The sequence below is a fragment of the Poeciliopsis prolifica genome, unplaced genomic scaffold (assembly GCF_027474105.1).
Source record: "Poeciliopsis prolifica strain line A6 unplaced genomic scaffold, Auburn_PproV2 SCAFFOLD034, whole genome shotgun sequence".
Classification (NCBI taxonomy): Eukaryota; Metazoa; Chordata; class Actinopteri; order Cyprinodontiformes; family Poeciliidae; genus Poeciliopsis; species Poeciliopsis prolifica.
Window position 1 is genome coordinate 1,726,997 of NW_026562409.1, and position 20,985 is coordinate 1,747,981.

Sequence of the window (20,985 nt, forward strand, 5' to 3'; positions counted from 1 at the left end):
TGTAATTCCCTCACACACCCCTCCTGCACCGAGTCCATCAAAAAGCAGTCAGCACCATTATCCTTCACCCTCTGAAAACGCCCCGTCGTCACCTCGCCTCAACTTTTTCAAGCTGCATCTAAAATCAAGGCCTGAAAATGCCTTAAAAAGTAAGTTATCCTTAAATACACTAATTAAAGACTATTTACTCCCATATGTTACATGTAGTTTATTTTTCTTGAAGGACTTTTTGCCAGCCAAACGTTTGAGTCGCATGCAGACACTTGCAGTCAGATCTGGGGATTCAGGCCTTAAAAATGACTGATTCTTCCTCACAATGCAAATATGAATGGGTTGTTCCAGTCATTTATATGAATATAAGAGAGTTATAACTAGCTAACATAAAACTGAGGTAAGGCGGGGAGGTGTAAAAAATAAGCTCCTTGGAACGTGTAATTATGCTTTACTGTTCTTTTGCTTACTTTTTGTTTTCTCTGATTGTAACTTTTTATTACACTATATTCAGTAAAGTTGTACCTCCATAACTAGCTGGTCTACATGTATAATTGGTCGCTGGATGATGTTTGTCTTCGCCATTGGCTCATTTCTGTTGCTAATCCATACGATGTTTGATTCATTCTGTGCAAAAATAGTATATCGCTACGGCATAAAATCTGGATTTTTCTGTCATACAGTTCTTAAATTTAATCCAGATTGGAAGAATCAACTTTGGCTCCTGTGCTTCCGGTACAGATTGTGCAGCCATAACCAGTCGGTGGTTTTGTTGCTTTTTTCTTTTTGTAAAGACAAAAACAATTTAACTGCATTTCCCTGGACTGATCTACAACAATCAAACGTGAGAAATGATCGGGTGATAAAGTAGGGATACAGTCCGATAACTCCTTCACTTAATCTCATAAAAGATGTGATTATATTATGATTATTATTATATTAAGGATCCACTAGAGGGCGCATTGATGGCGGTACTAGCTCACAGTCAAGTTAGCTAACAGTCAATCTGGACGTATTTGTTCATCTCAAATTAGCCAAAAGATTTTTTAAAAACTTAAATTGGAGTTGTTGACGCCTGCAGAAACCCTGTTTTCCTCACTTCCATGACGAGTTGTGAGTGAATTCATCGCCTCCGATCGGAGGAAACCAACTTGTTGGCCTGTTAATAGCATGAATCCAATCAGAGAGAAGCGTTGGCGCGCTCAGTGTTTGTGGCGTTAACCCCGCAGCTGGTTACAACCACTGAGCGCCGTAATGAACAACGCTGCAGTCCGGCCCCGCTGCTTCAATAAAGCTGACAAGGAGACAGATTAGTGGTGCTTTTAAAAACATGCAGAGCCAGGTTTTATGTCTTCCACCATTAACATCATGCTCCATTAGTGGGTCCAGACACACATTCAAAGTTTGCATCTCATTTGGCCAGGTGACGCCCAGCGTTGCACCCACCCACTCACACGCAGGCCACTTTGTTTACTGCTGCTGCACCAACCGCTGCCCCTTTTCCCCCAAAAGTGATTTATAGTGCTGACCTTGACATTTAAATTAGTCTTTTTTTGGGAGCAGTGGACGTCAGAAAATGCAGCCGCTAAAGGGCACAGAGACCCTCGTTCTAAGGTGTTTCCTCCAAAGAAAAATAAATTATGCGTCTTCCTTTCTTTTTTGAAAATTTGTATGCAATCTGCATGCAGTGATGTATGTGAATGTAAACTCATAATGAGTTGGCGATAGGCTACACTGCTTCAATAATAACCCATAAATCAAAGACACTGTCACACCTTGGTAGGCGCGTGAAAAGCAACAACAGGCGCGGCGAGCGGAGCACACGCCGGCTCCAGCCACCAAAGTCAAACACCTTTTCCAGGAGGGGCGCCGGGGAAAATATGAGTTATGTGCCGGAGGGCGGCGGGGTCACGCTGCACCTCATATGTCATCCGTGTCAACCTGAGAGGAGCTCAATACCTGCAGAGCCAGTCGGACCCGGGGTAATCCCGCTCCGTGCCAATGATGGGGTCATAACCGGCTCCCATAAAGAAAGATCTGATTTTCCACAAGGTTGAGCTCTCTAATACTTCCTGCTCAGATACACCAGCGTTTAATCCACGCACCGGGGACCAAAAACAGCTTAATCTAATCAAGAGTCTGGAGCTTAATTATCCCCCTAAAGTACACTCCAACAATGAGAGGATCTGTCTACATATATTAAGACGGCAATTAGCCTTTCCTTTCTGTCATTTACACAGCTGCTGGATTTCCACCAGTCCTCAAGAAAACTCCACCTTAGTAAGTGAAGATATGAATTGGTGAGTGAAAAGCCACTCATCTGCTGTCTCTGTTGGAATTAGCTGCAGAGAAGAGCGTGTGAGTGGTAGCCTGAGGGGGCGGCCATACGACGGCGCCTCTAAGTGACAGCTGTCTGCGGCGCCCAAAGCCTCCAGCGCCAGTAATGAAGAAAAGTTTGCCAATTACATGGCAACGAGCTAAACAGTGCAACACGCACATCCGCCTCCCAGGATTTCTCTTAGCCATTTTAATCGTTCCTTTTCCGTTTCAACGCAACTCCAACACCTGCATCTGGTTTGTTTTGATGAACCATAAAATCAAAACTAATATGAAACCCTCGTCTAATTAATCATTTCCATTAACAAAGAAGCCGCTCACACTGCTGCCACTTCCAGCACCACTTCCAGCACCACACCCATGTGTTCCTGCATGGCCGTTTGAGTCCATTCTGCATAAATTATGGAGTTTAAAATCACATTAGTGCACATTAAAACAGGAGAAAGGTAAGCACAGTTATTGTTTGCCTACCAGCTACTGCACACCATCATTTGTGCCAGCGCTAACTTTTATTGCCAGCTCTCTTCGTTTAATTGGGAGCCCTCAGTTGGAGGAGGCAGTGGAGCCAGGGGCCGATGCCGCAGACCCCGCCGCCCCCTCCCCCGCCTGGAGGAGGAGCCAATCTACCCTGGAAGAGGTTAAGAGCGGAGAGCCGGCGTGAGGCTCTCATCCGTCATTCTCCTGAATGGGTTTTGAGGACAATAAACCTGTAGCGCCAGGACGAATGGAGACGAAGTGTGCTGTCACCGAGCCAGGATTTATGGCTCCCAATTTCACTGATCTCCTGCACAGAAATGAGGACTGATAAACAGTGATTAATCGCCTTTATATCCCATTTTACTCCCACCGAAACTATATTAACTATAACCGAGACGATTTTGGGAAAATTCTGCAACATGATTCGTTTTTTTGTTGTTTTTCCTGAAAGAGGAAACACCATAAGATCTCAAGTCTGGTTTTTGTTTTGTTTTTTTTTACGAAAAGGAATCAGTTTTCCACAGATTTTGTTTCAAAAATGTATCTCTTATTTATGTTTCCCATCTTCCCAGCTGGCAAGCATATGTTGTCGTTTAGGCTTGGCAAACTCCAGCGCCATGTCAAGACGACTTGAAAAATTAGCAGCCAATAAATCACACAGCCCCTCCTGCTTCCCCTGCCTGGAGTGGTGGACCACACTCCCTCTGATTTATGAGATGATTTGGGAAGTGTGTGTGTGTGTGTGTGTGTGTGTGTGAGAGAGGAAAATAGAGGAAGTGTGCATGGAAGAGGAGACATGTATTAGTGTCTGTGTTCTACATAGGTTATCTATTTCTGTATGCTGCGGCGCTTTGGTCTGGGAGTCTGAAAGCGGGGCAGGTTTGGAGCTGCATGTAGGCCGGGAACCTGAACGTTCGCGTGTCTCACATTTCGGTTTGGGGAAAATTCTTCCCGATCGCGTCCAAACGAATGAGCGTGAGGCCGGATATAATTATCAGAGGAAGATGTCGAAATGAAAGAGATGCTGTGTGGGGGGGAGGTGAGTGGGAGGCAGGGTGAGGGGTTGGGGCTGAAATAAAAATGATAGATGACTGCTTTCTGTCATGGACAGTTATTTAGAGGTTCGCCGTAAAGCTGTCCGGGGAATGAACAGATTTTAGTCTAATGAGCAGAAAGGAAAGCCGTTAAAGTGGCGCGATGTGCTCAGCACTTCTTCCAAATGAAATAGTACCATTTCCCCCTCATTAAAATGCAAAGGGTTCATATAACATACAGCAATAAAGCTGGCATGTCGAGGCAGGGAGAGATAGGGAAAACCCCACTGAGCTCATCTCGCTCCTCCATTACTGAGACCAGAAGGAATAGCGGCCTTCGACAGGGTGGGTGCCAACAATATCTCTCACTCAATCTCCCTTATTCGGTTAGCTCTGTAAAAGTCAATCTGGCGCACTTGGCAAATCCATCCACAGCAGCAGCCTCCACAATCTGATAACAGTTGCAGGGGCGCTTGCTCTTGAAATCATTTTTTTCCTCCTCTTTTCCCGCAGCTTTACAGTTGCACACTGCGCAAACAATGGCTCAGGCTCCCTCAGCCACTCGGAGCGGCTCGGATCATCCACCGCTTATCGGCGCCGCGCTCAGATTCACTTTGATTCACGGGGAATTTCATGTTCAGTCGCTTCAGGATGAACCCGATTGAAGGAATTCGGGGGGTCAGATCGGGATTGGCTGCGGCCGATAGCGGCGGAAAGGCACTGGGGGAAATAAGCAAACAGTCTTACCGGCATACAGTTCAGGACCGTACACGGCTCCGACGACCGGGTTCAGCTTCCAGCCTGCACACACACAGACACACACAGAGACACACACACAGACACACACACAGACACACACAGAGACACACACACAGACACACACACAGACACACACACAGACACACACACAGACACACACACAACCACACACACAACCACACACACAGACACACACACAGACACACACAGAGACACACACACAGACACACACACAGACACACACACAACCACACACACAACCACACACACAGACACACACACAGACACACACACACACACACACAACCACACACAACCACACACACAACCACACACACAGACACACACACAACCACACACACAGACACACACACAACCACACACACAGACACACACACACAACCACACACAGACACACACACAGACACACACACAACACACACACAACCACACACACAACCACACACACAGACACACACACACACCACACACAGACACACACAGAGACACACACACAACCACACACAGACACAGACACACACACACAGAGACACACACAGACACACACAGACACACACACACCACACACACACACACACACAACACACACACACACACACAGACACACACAACCACACACACAGACACACACACAGACACACACACAACCACACACACACACACACACAGACACACACAGAGACACACACACAACCACACACAGACACACACACAAACACACACACCACACACCTTAGAAATCACAATAAAAAACACTCATTTCTTCTTCTTTTAACTGACCGTGTTGTGACATGTTACATTACATTTACTTGAAGAACTTTTTTTTTTTTTTAAGAAAATGTACCTTTTATTTTTACTTGAGTAATTTTATTTTGAAGCATCTCTACTTGAGTAAAATTTCTGGGTTTTCTACCTGCTGAATGGAAAACATATTTCAAGCAAAAATTCGCCAGACAGAGAAACAGCTGCAGCTTCTGTCGAAGTTTTATACTTTTAATGGAAAGAAACTGACTTTAAACATTTTATTTTGCCAGATTTTGATATTTTATCGTAATTTTCTACCTCAAAATACCAACTTTATATTTGTATCCGTCTGATGATGTAATTTTAAAATATGAAATAACTGATAATTTGTCCAGTTATTTCAGAAAACTTACGAAAACTTTTTACCAAATACTGTTTTACTTTTACTTAAGTAATTTCTTGAATGAATGATTTTTACTCTGACTTGAGTGGAAATATATTGAAGTTCTGCTGCTGTTACTTGCGTTCAGTTTTTGGAAACTTTGCCTACAAACACAAACATCTGAAACATTTTTCTCCTGCTTCTTACAGATTTGAGATGTAAGTCATCTCTCGTCACACACTGCAAAAACGCTCAATCTTACCACATATTTTGATTTAAATATCTTAGTAAACTGGAAATAAGACAAAACTAACATAAATAACTTTTCAGCAAGTCAGTAATTCATTAGTATTGATAAAAAAGAGATTGTTACAGATTATTTAACATTTTTCTGAAGTTATGAGTGAAATATTCTTGTAGTGGAACCAGAACTTTAAAAAAATTAAAGATAGTTATCTAAACTAATTATTTAACATAATGAGTTCAGATAAATGTTAACTCACCGTTTGTGTAAGGGTTGGCCACCTTTTTGTTTGTCATCACTCGTGCGGTTGCATTGTTCACCTGGCAGAGCAGGAGAAACGTTGTGGGGTTAAACGCCAACAACACGACCGGCACATCCAGCAGGGCCACAAGCAAGCAGCAAACCCACAGGAATGCAAAACATTCTCAAAATAAAACTAAATCTTCTTCTCTTTGTGCTTTTTCAATCAATTCTGTTTCAGATTATCAGACACATTTAACAGAAAACAGTTTTTCGCTTTAGAGAATTGTTTTAGTTCAGTCACAACGGAGGATTTTAAAGTCTGGACTTTGATTAGGCCACTCCAAAGAAGAGCAGGATTCATGGTTCCATTGATTACGACAGACGCCGAGTTTCATTTTCCTTTGCTGATAGAGTTTCTGATCAGCTGATTGTTTCATGGGAGATTTAATTGATCCATTTACAGAAATCGAATCAGGTGAAGGTAAAACTGCCTCCTGAGGAATTCTGGGTGTTTGAATGCAACATGTATTTTTTAGCAGTTTTGGTTTAATTACTGCTTGATTGTGTTGATCTTTCAGAAAGTGCATTTTTTAAAATTCAGTTTATTCCAGTTAACAATTAATTGCGGATAATTATTTCCATTGTTAATTAATTGTTTCAGTCTTATTTATCACTTCATAAACCAGTAATCAGGTCTGACTTTCCTAAAAACGTGAATCTCTATTTATTGATCATGTGAGCGGTTACGTTTCCACTCAGAGCCACATTGGCTTCAACAGATTCATTTAAAGAAATAATCATTTAAAGTGCATTTTTAGAGTTATTTTAGTTTGAACTTAAAATTAGTTTGATAATCTGAAACATTTTAGTGGCACAAAAAAGCAACAGAAGAAGAAAATACAGCAAATTGTTCTTTCCATCAGAAATATTTCTGCTGCTCCAAAGAAAAAAAGATGAGAGCATGCATCATTAGCCTACAAGTCTGAGCAAAAACGAGCATCTTCCAGTTTCACTAATTGGTTGCAAACCCAAATATATGCCAAAGAAACTCCAGCCTGCGCTCTGAGTTTCCCCCGTCAAGCTGACAGGAGCGACTTGGTAAACAAAAGCAGAATTAAAGCAGGCAACATGAAACGCAGGAAATGCAGGCTGAGATCTGATGATGGCATGCATTCATTCTGCTGTCAGGTGATGATGGACAACGGCTCGTCCAGCTGGACATGTATGGATCCCACGTTCTACTGAGAACAAATTACACGCACCATTATGCATGCATGCAACCACATCCACACACTCACACCGCAGCCACATGCTAATGCTTGGATTAGTTGGTAAACTGAGCACACAGCAGGCAGGAAAGGAGAAATGTGGGAAAAGTGGAAGCACCTCGATTTTGCGTCCCTCTACGATTGTACCGTTTAGTTTCTCTCGCGCACGATCGGCGTCTGTGCTTGTTTCAAAAGTTACAAACCCAAAGCCCTGAGAGCAGCGCGGTCGCCACAGGTGGAGGAAGAAAGGACACACAAAGGGAGAAGAGAAGGGAGAGAGGTAAGAAGACAGGAGAAGGTGAGCAGCAGCAGCAGAGTCGAGTTGTAAGCAGCCAGATTAATTAGAGGCAGTTAGTGAGGCGTCAGGAAACAGCAAACAGAGAGATCCGAGAACGGCGACACGACCTCACACGGCAACACCAGCAGACCTGCCCGCTTTACCCAATTAAACGCCACAGCTGCCGAGGCGCGGGCGAAAGTCAGGAGGCAGCGAATGCAAAACACGGCTGGCTGCCATGATGGCGCTTTAATTATCGACACAACTCGCTCCTTTTGCATCACTGCAAAAACACAATTTCACCAAGTTGGTTTACTTTCCTGGGCAAATATCTTTTAAAATGAGACAAAATTTACTTATAAGTAACTTTCCAGCAGGATAGTCAACAATTCCTTAATTTGGTTAAAAAGTACGAGTTCAACTGGCAGATTATGAGGAAAATGGAACTTCTTTTATTGATTTTAGAAAATTATTGGCTCAAACCAAATTCCTATATCTTACTGAAAAGTTATTTGCAAGTTAGTGTTTATTAAGGTATTTGCACCAGAAATTAGACCAACATTCTTGGTAAGATGTTGTGTTTTTTGCAGTGTAAAACCTGATCTTAAAGGTTCAACGTCTTAACAGAAAGTAGGAATAAAGACCAAAGAAACGGTATTGACTAAAATAAACCCAACCTCCCCGCCGCCCTGTCCTCCCCGCCTCCCTCCCCTGGGGAGGTTTGTCACTTTGCTGAGTTATGTGGACTGGGATCCTGGACCTGAGCCATTAAGATATTCTGGCCAAACAAGTCCCATCCCTTTAGTTTCTATATATACGCATGGCGCTGACTGTGAGGGAGCACGGCCGCTGCTGCCTGATAATTGCTGGAGGATGTAATACGTGTGAGAGACGGCGAGCGCCGCGATCCGGCGGGCACATCCAGGATCCCCGGCTGCTCCTCCTGGCATAAATAACACGGGACCTGTCCGCGGGGGGAACGCAGATAAAGAAATAACTTCAGAAAAAAAAAATTGAGGGCAAAATTAATCCTTTGGACACTCACCCGTCTCCGTTTTTTTATCACGCCAAATAATTAGCTTACAAGAGGAGAGAGTGGAGGCTCCATTTTTCAAAGGAGACAAACATATTGAATGCAAATTGCCAAAGCTTCATAGGAAATAGATTATTTATTAATGGCCTGATAGGTTCATTATATAGCACAGAGAGCGCGCGAGGCAGAGAGGCATCATGGGTAATGGCTTTGTGGGGCACAAACAATAAATGCTTGTTACGGCGGAGGAGGCAGGTTTATCCGGTGCTCCATCTTGTCTGGCAGAAGAGGCTGAGCTCGGCGGCGTTGGGCCGGCGGCTGCTTCCTGGACTCTCCCAACGCAAGGCCAGTCGCTCCCAGTAGCTCCCAGTAACTCCCAGTAGCTCCCAGTAGCTCCCAGCTATCAATGGGAATCGATAGGATTCATGCCTCAGCTGTCGGCGTTATGAATGGAGAGTCGTGGAGCTTCTACACTCTATTAAAGGAACAGCTGGATGAGCCGCTCACGCCGCCGCCGCCGCCAGGCAGGCTTCACCTGTCCTGACTGATACCGCAGCAACGCCTCGCTGCGGCGGCCATTTTTCCTGCCTCTCCATGCTCAGACGGTGTTTGGGATTGATGCGATCCGTGTCGGGGTTAAGTTCGGTCACCGGGTGCTAATTATGGATGAGTTTTAAAGAGCGTGATGGACGTATTGCCCGACACTTCGCCTCCCAGTTGGAGCTTTGTTTACTTAAAACTACAGCAGCTCCATGTTTGGGGAAAATGCTGAGCTGCTTCTTATTTAAATAAATCTGCATATTTGTGACCTTTTTATGAAGACTAACAACCGGGGTGGGAACCAGCGAGCGCGAGGCCGAGTGCCGCATAAAGAGGGAAGTCAGAAAGTGCTGAGAAAGGTAGTCGCACATTGTTAGTTTTGCTCTTATTATTGGATTTCTTTATTTATGACCAGAAGAAATGCAAAATAAGGCCAACTTCATCCTTCGTGTGGCTCCTTTAAATTAATTTATTCAATATGGACACATGACGTCCTATTTGTGAGGAAACAGCCTACTTCAATATTGATCAATTATATTGATTTGGTTATGTAACGATTGCTGGAAGTTGGATGCCCCATTTATTCAGATGCACCTAAATAAACTAAAATATTATTAAAAAGTTAATTTGGGTCACTATGTAGATTTAAGAATTTATTTGTGGATGATTGTAGCTAACAGAAAATTAGAATATTAAATTGATTTAAAAATAATAATTTTAATCCAGAAATCTGTTCCTGCGGAACAGTTTCAGTTCTTGGTCTCCTTCTGCATAAATTACTGCATCAATGCGGTGTAGCACGGAGGAGATCAGCCTCAGGTGATCAGGCAGTCCAGGTCGCTATGATGACCGTTTATAGATTCTCTACAGGGTTCAGGAGAACCGGTTATCGTCAAGTTAAAGGTGGCCATGCTAATTATTCTGAGCTAACTTCAGGCTCTTAAAGTGCAGACATTTTGAATCTCCTCAAAACTCTTTAGACTTTTGCTTTTAGATTATTCAGATGCACAGTGGCAGACTCTTATTTTGAAGTTATCTGGTTCTTATTATTTTAAGTAACGCTACTTTTACTTCAGTACAACATCTGACTAATTTACCACCTACAGTTACTGAAATAAATGAATGTATTTGAAGCAAAAATGAGGCGAATGACATATGAGACGTCATGGTGATCATACAGTAAACAGTAGATATTATTATTATGAACTGAAAGCTTCGTTCAAACAGCAGCTGAATGTGAACCAAATGTTTGGTTTTTGGTTTGTTTGGGACCTACGTTCTATTGATGACAATTGAAGAAATATCTTCTCTATTTACAGCAATAAAAACATGATCTGGACCAATAGTCATTTGAAAACACTTGTTATATTTAGACAAATGTTAATACAGCAATTAAAAGCAGATCTTAGTTCACTACGGTGCACTTTAAAAAATACCCAGCAAAAACACATATTTTTGATTTAGTTTGTTGTGTGAAAAGTTTTGAGCAAAATAACTGAGGTTGTTTAGTAAATAATTCCATAATGCAGATTAAAAAGTACTACTGATTATTTCACTTGAAACACTTTTTAAATTTATTCTCCAGTTTTAGACAATGGGCCACAAATGGCCCTCAAACCCCACTTTGAACACCCCCAGCCTGGTTCTGGTTTCATTTCTGAAACATTTTATGCTCCCAAACTAAGCGAAACATTATGACCAAGTCATGAAGGTTTCAGGTTTTTGCTCAAACCTTCTTCTAAAATCTCATCTTTTTCTCATGTTGCTTCTCATCAGCTGAATGTTTTTGACGTTTCCTCACAAAGTGAATATCTGAGTCTGAATAACACGAAGGCGTCTGAATGAATGGTCGGGTTTGGAGCAGGTTCCCTCCCCTCTGCTGGAGGATCTGCAGCTTGCTGGTGGTTTAGGCAAAATGTGAAACAGCTCAATAATAAATTGATTGACAGAACTAATGATTCACAACTTGTGTGAGAGCCGCAACAGACAACAAAACAAGAGGGAGGGAGGGAGCCGGAGAGCGAGGGGCCGGCTGAATCCGGCTCTCCAGGACCGGGCTTAGAGACGGCTACTCTCCGCCAATGTACACACCACACTAATGCCATCATTAGGAAACAGAAGAAGTACATGGTAATGAAGCAGCTGGCGTTCTAGTTCACTTACCTTGGATCCTCGCTCATTAAAGATAATCTCCACATCTAAAATCTTTCCAAATTGCTGCGGAGAGAAAAGAAAGACAGAAGAGCAGAGATGGAGTTAGAAAGCTTGGCTGGCTGTGAATTCATGAGGAGGAAGGCTGGAGAGAGAAAACCATTAAGGCGATATGGAAATGTTACTTTTGTGGGGAAATGGTGGTCAATTTGCATTTGTTAGCTGAGCAAACAGTTGTTGAAGGTTGTTGGCATGGTTAGAAAGAGAACTCATCGCTTTAATGCGTCTGGATTCGTATCAATGACACGAGATGTTTGTAGAGAAACTCGATCTCTGATCATTTCGCAGCATTTCTGATCAGAGTTTGTTTATTTCTGACGCCGTCTTGATGCCATCACCCTGGAAAAAGGTCCTGCTGCCTCCGGGTCCGTTGTGTTTGTGCGTCCAGCAGAACCTCAGGGCCCGTCCCCGGGGGTACCTTCCTCCAGCCTTTCCATTTAACAGGCCTGCCTTCGGATCGTTAGAAAACAGAGGAATGAAAGTAAACTGTAAGTTCCTCTAATGAGTGGAGCGAGTGCGACTTTTAATTGCTGTCTACAATGGCCGTATTATTTCATTAAAAGTAATTACCCTGTCAAGCGGTCCGCGTCGCCTTCATTTCAGCACAACAGGGAAGAAATGGGCCTTCCATGTGGTCGGCGCTCAATGGGAATAGATGGATCGTTTGACTGAGCCGCTAATAGGGGTTAGGAGGAGCTGGCTATTATCCGGCTGCAGACAGTGGAGTGGGCTTGAGGAGCAGAAAAACTTCTGCTTCCTGCTCCTTTTAAGGGCGACGCACTGCATCTCCTCTCCTGTCCGCACATCTGTCTGCTGCGGCGCTCGGCTCCACTGATTCCAACAGGGAGTGCAGGCATTTATATCCCAGCGTGTCGCCCCCTTTCTCGCCCGAGAAGACAATGCTTCCCGCACGCTACGTGCAGATGCTAATTGTTTTAACCGAGTGTAATGGGCTTGTGGCGTCGATTAATTAGTTTCAGAGGAAGTCGTCTTTGTGGATTTCCACATGGTGCTGGGGACTGTTCGCTGCTCACCACTGATCTCACACACACACACACACACACACACACACACACACACACACACACACACACACCACACACACACAACACACACACACACACACACACACACCCATACACACACACACACACAGGGACAAACAGCTGCATCAGCAGCAGCGATAAACAATAGCTTCAGTGGGAGGAGTCTCCAGAGGGAGAGACTGATGTCATCTCCAGTGTGGGACTGCAGCTCCATCCATCCACAGAGCAGCTTTAAGTTCAGCGACCACACCGGCGCTTCCTCACATTTGACACCATTTATCACCCAACATCTAAACGCTCACGCATTTCACAGCAGCTTCACACAGCTTTTCATCTGCACTGCCAGGCGTCGCGGACGCGCTTCATACAGCTGCTTCAATCCTTCAAAATGCTTGAATTTCACTTGATAAAGTGCTTAATAGTCAAAGTGCAGTTTTGTAATAAAGTGCAAATCGATTCATCTCCATTGAAACCAGATATTTTCAAGCAATGAAAAGACAATCAGACGATTTGCTTCTTGTTTCAGGCGAGTCAGAATCAGTTAAATTATTTCTATTTACTAAATCCCAGAAAACTTGAGAACTTTTCCTTTGTAACTTCCTGGTTTTAATTTGACGATTTGTTTGGATCGTTTCAGTGTAATGATTATTATTCCTCGATAACTTATTGATCTGTGTATATTTGAAAGAAAGGCCGAAATTTGAGTTTTTTTTTTGTTAAACTCGTGTTTTTGTGGGTTTTTTTGTTTTGTTTTCTCAGAACATTAATGTTTGTTATATTTTAGTCTGTACTGTAAAAAGCAGAAAACCATCATGATATTTTTAATAACTGTAATAAAATATAATGAATTGAAACTGTCTTCTTTAGTTTGTTTTTAACTCTGACAAAGTTTAAAACTTCACTGTTAAAATGCTGAAAAGTTTTTGAATTTCAAAATGTACGAATCCTGCAGGATGATCACCTGACTGCAGCGGAAAGACAGAATAAACATACCGACACGTTTCCTACAGTGAAATGCAAAAACGTTTCAAGCATTTTCATGATAAGTTGTTATCATCTTCATCCATTAGTGGTGATAATTTCTTCTGACAGCAATGTTACAACATCTTATGATTTGGAAAGTCTGTCTTACACACTTGACTGATCTGAGAGCAAAAGACAAATTTAACAACAAAAATTACCCAATTTTACTACATTTACCTTTTTTATTACAGAGATCAGTAACTCATTGAGCTGTTAGGAATAATAAATATTTATTACATGAACTCAATGTGGATTTGACGAACCTTCATTTGAAACGTCTCTGGTTTGTGAAACTGAGCGGCTGGTCGCATATCGCCTCTTGCTCACATGAAAAGCAGCAAACCAGCTCAAAAACCCTGAAACGTTTTGCATTTATGTATGAAAATGCACGTTTGCCTTAAATGTTTGAGTTGGAAAAACGACGTCATTTGGTTTTGTGACTGGAAGCTCGTTTCTGTTGAAACCCACACGATGTTTCAAGCTCAGCACTTTGTGGCTGATTTCCAACTGTCCAAGGACAATCAGTCGCCTGATATCACATTTATTTAGTTGATTTCACTGTAAAAACAGTCAGAGGATCCAAACCAAACTCATCACTTTGTACAGACTTGCACTGAATACTTTACAAGATGATTAATATTCATTTACTTCATAACTATGCATAGTAAAAATACAATCTAATGTTGCATTATGGAGAAGGTGTGTGTCATTAATCATTAATAAACATGGAATAAATAAAGCATCAGGAAGCCTCGTATATATGAAAACTGTTAGCATCTAAACTTTTGTACGTTTTGCATTTGGGGTCGGGGAATTGTCGTTTCAGACGGAGGTAAAAATTTAGGTCAAGTTGGTGATTTGATCAGATCAACAGAAGTTATGGGTCAATTTCAAAGCCAACAATTAAACTTTGGTAAACATCATTAGCTAAGAGCGCCAACCAGGTGAGCTTCTCCACAAACACAAACAACTTGGGCCAACGGTCCAGTTCAATCCTCCAATACGTCCAACATGTTGCCTCAACCTGATTAGATGACTTTAGTTGCAAAGCGTCACCATTTAGAGCAGAAGGCTGCAGATCCCAGAAATGACTGAAATGACTTCAAAAAAAGGCAAAATCATCACTTTCCAATTTTAGGTTTTTAGACAGAAAATTTGTTTCCACTTTACTACAAAACTTTCAAGGACTTTATTCTACCGGTAGCTGTGAGAAATACAAACTTCAACTTTAATGATCTGGGAATGTTGTGAAAACTGCAAAGTTCAAGAATTATTTATTATTTCTATTTATTGCTTCTTTTTCAGATGAGTTCATGCTGAGACTTTGTGTCACAGCGTTTAAAGCCCCACAAACACAAACATTTCCATTTCTGATCTGTTTCTTTCGGATCCGGTCACATAAAGACTGACCTGCACACAGCAACTGGATCTCATCAGTTTATTGGTATATATTGATGCTTTGGGAGATTGTTTGTTTTTAAAATAAATGCAAGAGCATTTAAATAAAATTAATTATTTTACTGTATAAAATATTGTAATATTACAGTCATGAATCAATATGCTGTTATATTTAGGTCTGTCATAATAACAGTAAATTATCCCAGAAGTTATTGTGATAAATGATAATATTGTTGTCTTCAGATCATTTTCAACGGAGTGGCACAAAATTCAACAGCATCTCAAAGATCAATAACCTTTCAACTCTATTTGAAGGTTATTGGAACTGATAAAAGTCTGACTGAAACTGCAGACCGAAGACTTTTATCATCCAGTTTTTGGTAGAAAGACAAAAACAATAAAACATGCAAATGGAAATGATTGAGTTTGTTTTAATTTATTATGCAATTAATTGATTTATTGCTTATTGAGACTGGCCTACTTATATTAAGTGTAACTGTTTTTGAAATAAATGTTTTTTCATTAAATGTTTGCTGATCCAAATAAATAACTGCATCAAAATCACGATAAATGATGATCGATACGATACATTCGATATGCCTTGGAAAAGCGTTTGCATGTCTCCGTTTTTCTCAGTTAAGAGCCGAGGTTGTAAACAGAAATATTTCCCCTCAGAAATGGACCTGCAGCCTTTTCAAGCCAAACAGGATCCACCTTTGATTAGGCCGCCAGTCTCGGAGCTCCTCAGGGCGCCGTAATGAGGCGCCTGCGTGTTGGGAGCGTGTTGAAGCTCAGCAGTCGGCGTGACAGTGGGACGGGACGGGGGCGGGGGTCTGATTGCTCTGGGGAATGCTGCGAGAGCCTCACATCCACCCAGAGAAGCGCTGCTGAAGAAGCGACGCTCACAAATGAGGGCACCCTCGAGCGGCGCAGCGTGGGCTCCACGCTGCGCTCGCTGGAGTGTTTTCATTTCCCGCGCACTTACCAGCTCTCAGAGATCACAGTTTCTAATTACTGATTAGCGTCCGCTGTGGATGCCCTAATGAGACCTTCATTCAGCGCCTCGTTAAAGGCTCACAGGTCCCTCAACCCGGCAGCGCGGGGGGCATCCGGGCCCTCCCGTCTCGTTCCGGGTTCCTTGGAGCCCGCGCGGCGCCTCCTCCGTCTTCCCGTCTGTGGGCTTCACTCATGCGTAGCGGTAATGGCGTATTGAGCCGGTGGCGCTCCAGAAGCCATTAGAGCTGGAGGAATGAGGCTTTGCACACACTGATCACACAAAGGCCCCATTGTGGAGGCCGTGTCAGAGGGTGGAGCGGACCCGCTATCGCTACGCCAAGCTCCAACCAAGACAATCAATCCCACAATCCTCCACCTCGCCAACCGGCGCAGCAACGGGAAGGAGAGGGCAACATGTGATTGAGGGAGGCTGGGTGGGCTGCAATCAATTTTCCATCATATATCTGCATGCAGCGGCCAGGCACACAAAGCCTCCGAGCTAATTACGCCGGTGATTTGGATTCCACACGACCTGCACCAGAGCTGGGAACAATAAAGCCAACAATCAGAGAGAGAAAGCAGCCATGTTGTGTGCAATTTATAAAGCCACAGCTAGGACTCTCTGGTAATTAATATCATCAGCTCAATGTTGTCTTCATAACGGCTAAAATTAACGCCTCTGGCTGCTAATGGTCCAATTAGCGCCTAACATTTGAAGTACATTTTTGGCCATCGTCTCCTTTCAGATCCATTATTGTTATTGAATCCGGTCGGCTTTGTGTCGGAGCTCGTGCGAGACACAAAGGTGAGCCGTTGAGCCAGCGCGTTAATTGGCCAGGAGACGATGAAGATCCTTCAGATCCGGATGTTCGAACGCGATCGAACTCGAGCCACAAACGGCGGGCGGGTTGGGGATCGGCGGCAGGTTTCATCGCTCAGCCGCCGCCTCCCTGGTGTCTGACCCACAGAGTTCAAGAGCTGATTGTGACTGATTGAGCTGTTTATCACCTGCGAAATCTTCCAAGCCACTCTTTTCTCCCCAGACAACACAGTAATCAATGCATTAACGAGATGACAGCTGCAGCAAAGCCTCCAGTTACTGTTTGTGCTGCTGTATTTTAGACGATGCGATCATTTCCTGTTAGTGGAGACGTAGCAAACTGGAACATCCTGTAACAGCTGAACCAGTGGAGTCACTCACTGCGTTTCCATTTCAAATATACGCAAAAAAACCTGTTAAAATCACACATGGATGGGTTTGTTGACATGATAAGCCATTGAAAAATAAACCGTGTCGTCCTTCAACTACTTCCTGCTTTGGTGATCATGTGACTTTAATGTCTTATGAGCAACAGATGAAGCTCAATGATCCCAAAATGAATCAAAATATGGAGAATAATCTTTGCATGATGCTGCAGAAGCTCAGCTCTTTGAAAGTTATTTTAAAATGTCTGAAACGTTCACACGCTTCAGATAAAAATTTCATTTCTCTACTGTTTTTACTGTTTTAAGATTTTTACAGTGCTGCTGTTTGTTATTTTTGGTAAAGTTTGCTGCTGGATCTTCTACTGAGCTGCTAATAACCATGTGGTTGAATAAAAGATTAAATTAAAAATAACTTATATGATGTGAAAGAAAGTTTTTCCATTGCAATTTCAAAATGGCCAAAACCCCAGCGCCAAAAGTTTGGGTGAAAAAGTTTGAGTTTTTATAATTACTGTGTTTCCATTTAGCAAATTTATTTTCAAAATGCCAAATTATATAATCAGGGTCAGTGTTGCGTGTTGCTGCTGTGCCAGTAGAAGTAAGTTTCCTGGAGCTACTCACCCCGAACATTTGCCTCAGATCTGGGTCCCGGAAGCGGAAGGGAATGTTGGAGACATGTAACCTTTTTGGCTGCTGCTTCTCTGAAGAGTCTGAGTGCTGGAGCTGGAGCTGCTGAGATCCCTCTGTTTGCGTCACGTCATCTGTCTGCCGGAGGGAAACAAACAGAAAAGACACAAGCTGCTCATTAGCTGCTGCTGCGGCGGCGGCGTACTGTACCTCCTGGTCCTGCACAACGAGAGAGACAGAGGGAGGCGGGAGGCCCGGCTGACTAACTTAACTCCACATCTGCCATTTTTCAATCTACTCAGAAAGCCTGAGCGATAAACAGCCGATGACTTATAGTGTCAAACCTGAGGTTGTGCATTACAAATCTACTTATTAATCTCTTGCACTTAGCTCCTGAGCAACAGGAAAGATTGAAGGCGCTGACAAAAAGGCGTGGATATAGATCCCACAGAGCCCTGACATGTCTAGACTAAAGACACATTATAGGTGACGTTTGCACACAACCATCAGAGTGCGAGGCCCAGAGCCCTCAGCGTTGTTGTTTCCATCATTATGCGAATGCGACGCTGACATTTCTGTATAAATGATGTGTCTGATGTCAATGACAAATTCCACTTGTTTCTCAGTGTGACACCGGTGATGGATTTCAGCAAACCTGCTGCTAGCTTGTCTCTTTAGATGGACCTTGTTTTATTTTCTGTGGACAAAAAGCTCATTGGTCAAATGCAGAGTTTATCCTCTGTCTCCTGCTCTGCTGGGCTAAAAGTTTTCCATTAGATGGGATCATTTTCTTTCTTTCAGAGAAGAAAATGACAAATATTGATAGAAGTGTGGAGCCAAATGGTGATTAGCTGATATCTGGCAGGTAAAACTGCTCACTAATGAGTTTTTATTTGAGGGGGAAAGAATTTTTTAATAACATCTGAGACAATTATTGCTTAACTTTAAGACTTTACATCCAGTGTTGCCTATAAATCTGATCTAAATCATTTATAAGTTTTTAAGCAAAACATTTCTGCTTTTGCATTCAATTGATAAGTCAGATTAATTTCACAGGGCATAAAAACATCTGTCACTAATAGTTAATCCATCATCAAAATGTGTAAAAATCATCCAACATGTTTCCTAAACAGTAACGACCCAAAATCAAACCAGTTTTATTTCAGATCATCTCTTATTCATTCTTGTCATGTTTTCAAATTAAACTAATAACAAAACAGTCAGATTTGTCGCATATGTTTGCCATCCTTCCTTCAGCCCTGGATCACCATGATACATATTTATATAACGTTTTTTTCAGTATGTAACTGGATCAGGACGCGAATCTGATTCTCTGTCATGTTTATTTTGTGTTTGTTTCATTTCACTCCTCTGAGCTGCTTGGGATGGATTTTCAGCATTTTTGTTGTTGGATGGGAAAAAGTCAAAATACAAAAGGAATAAATGTGAAAAATATGAAAACTTAACCAAAAAAACTGTTTTATTTAACAGAATATGGCTGTAATCTTTTTATTCGTTTATTCTTATTGTTTTATGTAGCTTTTAGATTGCTGTGTGTTTTCTTACATGCTGCTTTTCTTTTCTCATGCTGGTGGAGAAATCTGAGAAACTTTAGTGGTTGAATGAGAGTCACGTAATTACAGCCTTGACCACTAGAGGTCACTAATCAGGAGAAGATAAAGTTTGAACTTGGCTTCATTGTTTCAGTTTCATAATAGCAAACAAATGAATAAAACCAACAGGACTGAAGGCTGATTTAGAGCCGGTGGCGTTGGGGGGGTTAAAAACAGAAACAGACCGAGGGGGGAGGGGAACTGAGGGAACTGAAGGAACTGAGGGAACTGAGGGAGTGAAAGTGGCAGATATTGAGCACAAAAGCTGTTTGAATGTGATATGTAAACTGCAGGGTCTCCTGGGAAGCACTCTCTGAGCCCGACACACACACCTCCACACACACACACCTCCACACACACACACCTCCACACACACCACACCTCCACACACACACCTCCACACACACACACCTCCACACACACACACCTCCACACACACACACACCTCCACACACACACCTCCACACACACACCTCCACACACACACACCTCCACACACACACACCTCCACACACACACCTCCACACACACACACCTCCACACACACACACCTCCACACACACACACCCCACACACACCTCCACACACACACCTCCACACACACACACCTCCACACACACACACCTCCACACACACACCTCCACACACACACACCTCCACACACACACAGACACAATGTGGAGGCGATGCAGCGGTGAACAGAGAGGAGGTTGTTGCCCGAGTCCAAACGGTTGAAATGACTCGCAGAGCCGTGGCTGCAGGCCTCTCTTAGTGATACATTCCCACCATTTAGGAAATGGGCTCAGGATTTATTCATTATAATTCATCATCACAGTATTATCATTATCATCATGATCGTAATGATGATCGCCTTTATTATTCTCATTATCATAATCACAATCTCCACTGTAATGGCCGTCATTTATTTGGTTTTTATGGCCCATTCCGAGACGGTGACATACATTGTTAGCGGTGACAGTTGTTTGATTCAAGGTCCCGCTCCGCCTGGCCCGCGGCCGTCCGGGTAGCTCCACCTGAGCCGCCGCGCCGCCGTCCGGACGCCACGGATTGGTGACAGAGAGGGACGAGCGCAGAGCCGTGTCCTCGCGCGCTGGAGGTTAATAGCCTGAGCGGCCATGTTGGGCCCAGGGGTGACACGTTGCAGACAGATGCTGGACCGCGGAGGGTGACAAGGTACCGGAGCCCCTCGGGTCAATCTGTTTCATCGGTCACACATGACACGCTCGACCTTTAGCGTATGTTGCCGGGCTGCGGGCTCCGCTGTCCTCCAGCTCTGTCTGTCGGGCTTTTTATCACGCGTGTTTGCAGACATCCAGATTAACTTTCAGCCGGCGCGCAGACAGGCCAGCAGCCCGCTGACATCAGGGCCAAGCACACATTCTGGGAACACAAACGCTGAATTGCTGACTCCGAGCATCTCAGACTGCAAACTACTAACTCAATAACTTCGAGTGTCACCGAGATCCGGGAATGCTGCCTGCGCCGCTGCTCCCG

The 20,985-nt window shown here is 43.3% G+C and overlaps 1 protein-coding gene across 19 annotated transcripts in view; it reads right to left on the reverse strand.

Annotated features, from left to right (window-relative positions):
* rbfox3a (RNA binding fox-1 homolog 3a) overlaps positions 1-20,985 on the reverse strand; it is a 514,332-nt gene that overhangs the window by 23,305 nt on the left and 470,042 nt on the right. For 17 of the 19 annotated variants that reach the window (XM_055052121.1, XM_055052118.1, XM_055052114.1 and 14 more), the window contains 5 exons: positions 17,852-17,995; positions 11,514-11,567; positions 7,619-7,711; positions 6,249-6,309; positions 4,587-4,640 (listed from right to left, as the gene is read on the reverse strand). In XM_055052121.1, the coding sequence (XP_054908096.1) occupies positions 4,587-4,640; positions 6,249-6,309; positions 7,619-7,711; positions 11,514-11,567; positions 17,852-17,995 (406 nt within the window). The remainder of the gene's footprint in view (positions 1-4,586; positions 4,641-6,248; positions 6,310-7,618; positions 7,712-11,513; positions 11,568-17,851; positions 17,996-20,985) is intronic. The other 2 variants (XM_055052124.1, XM_055052126.1) reach the window with 1 other exon arrangement.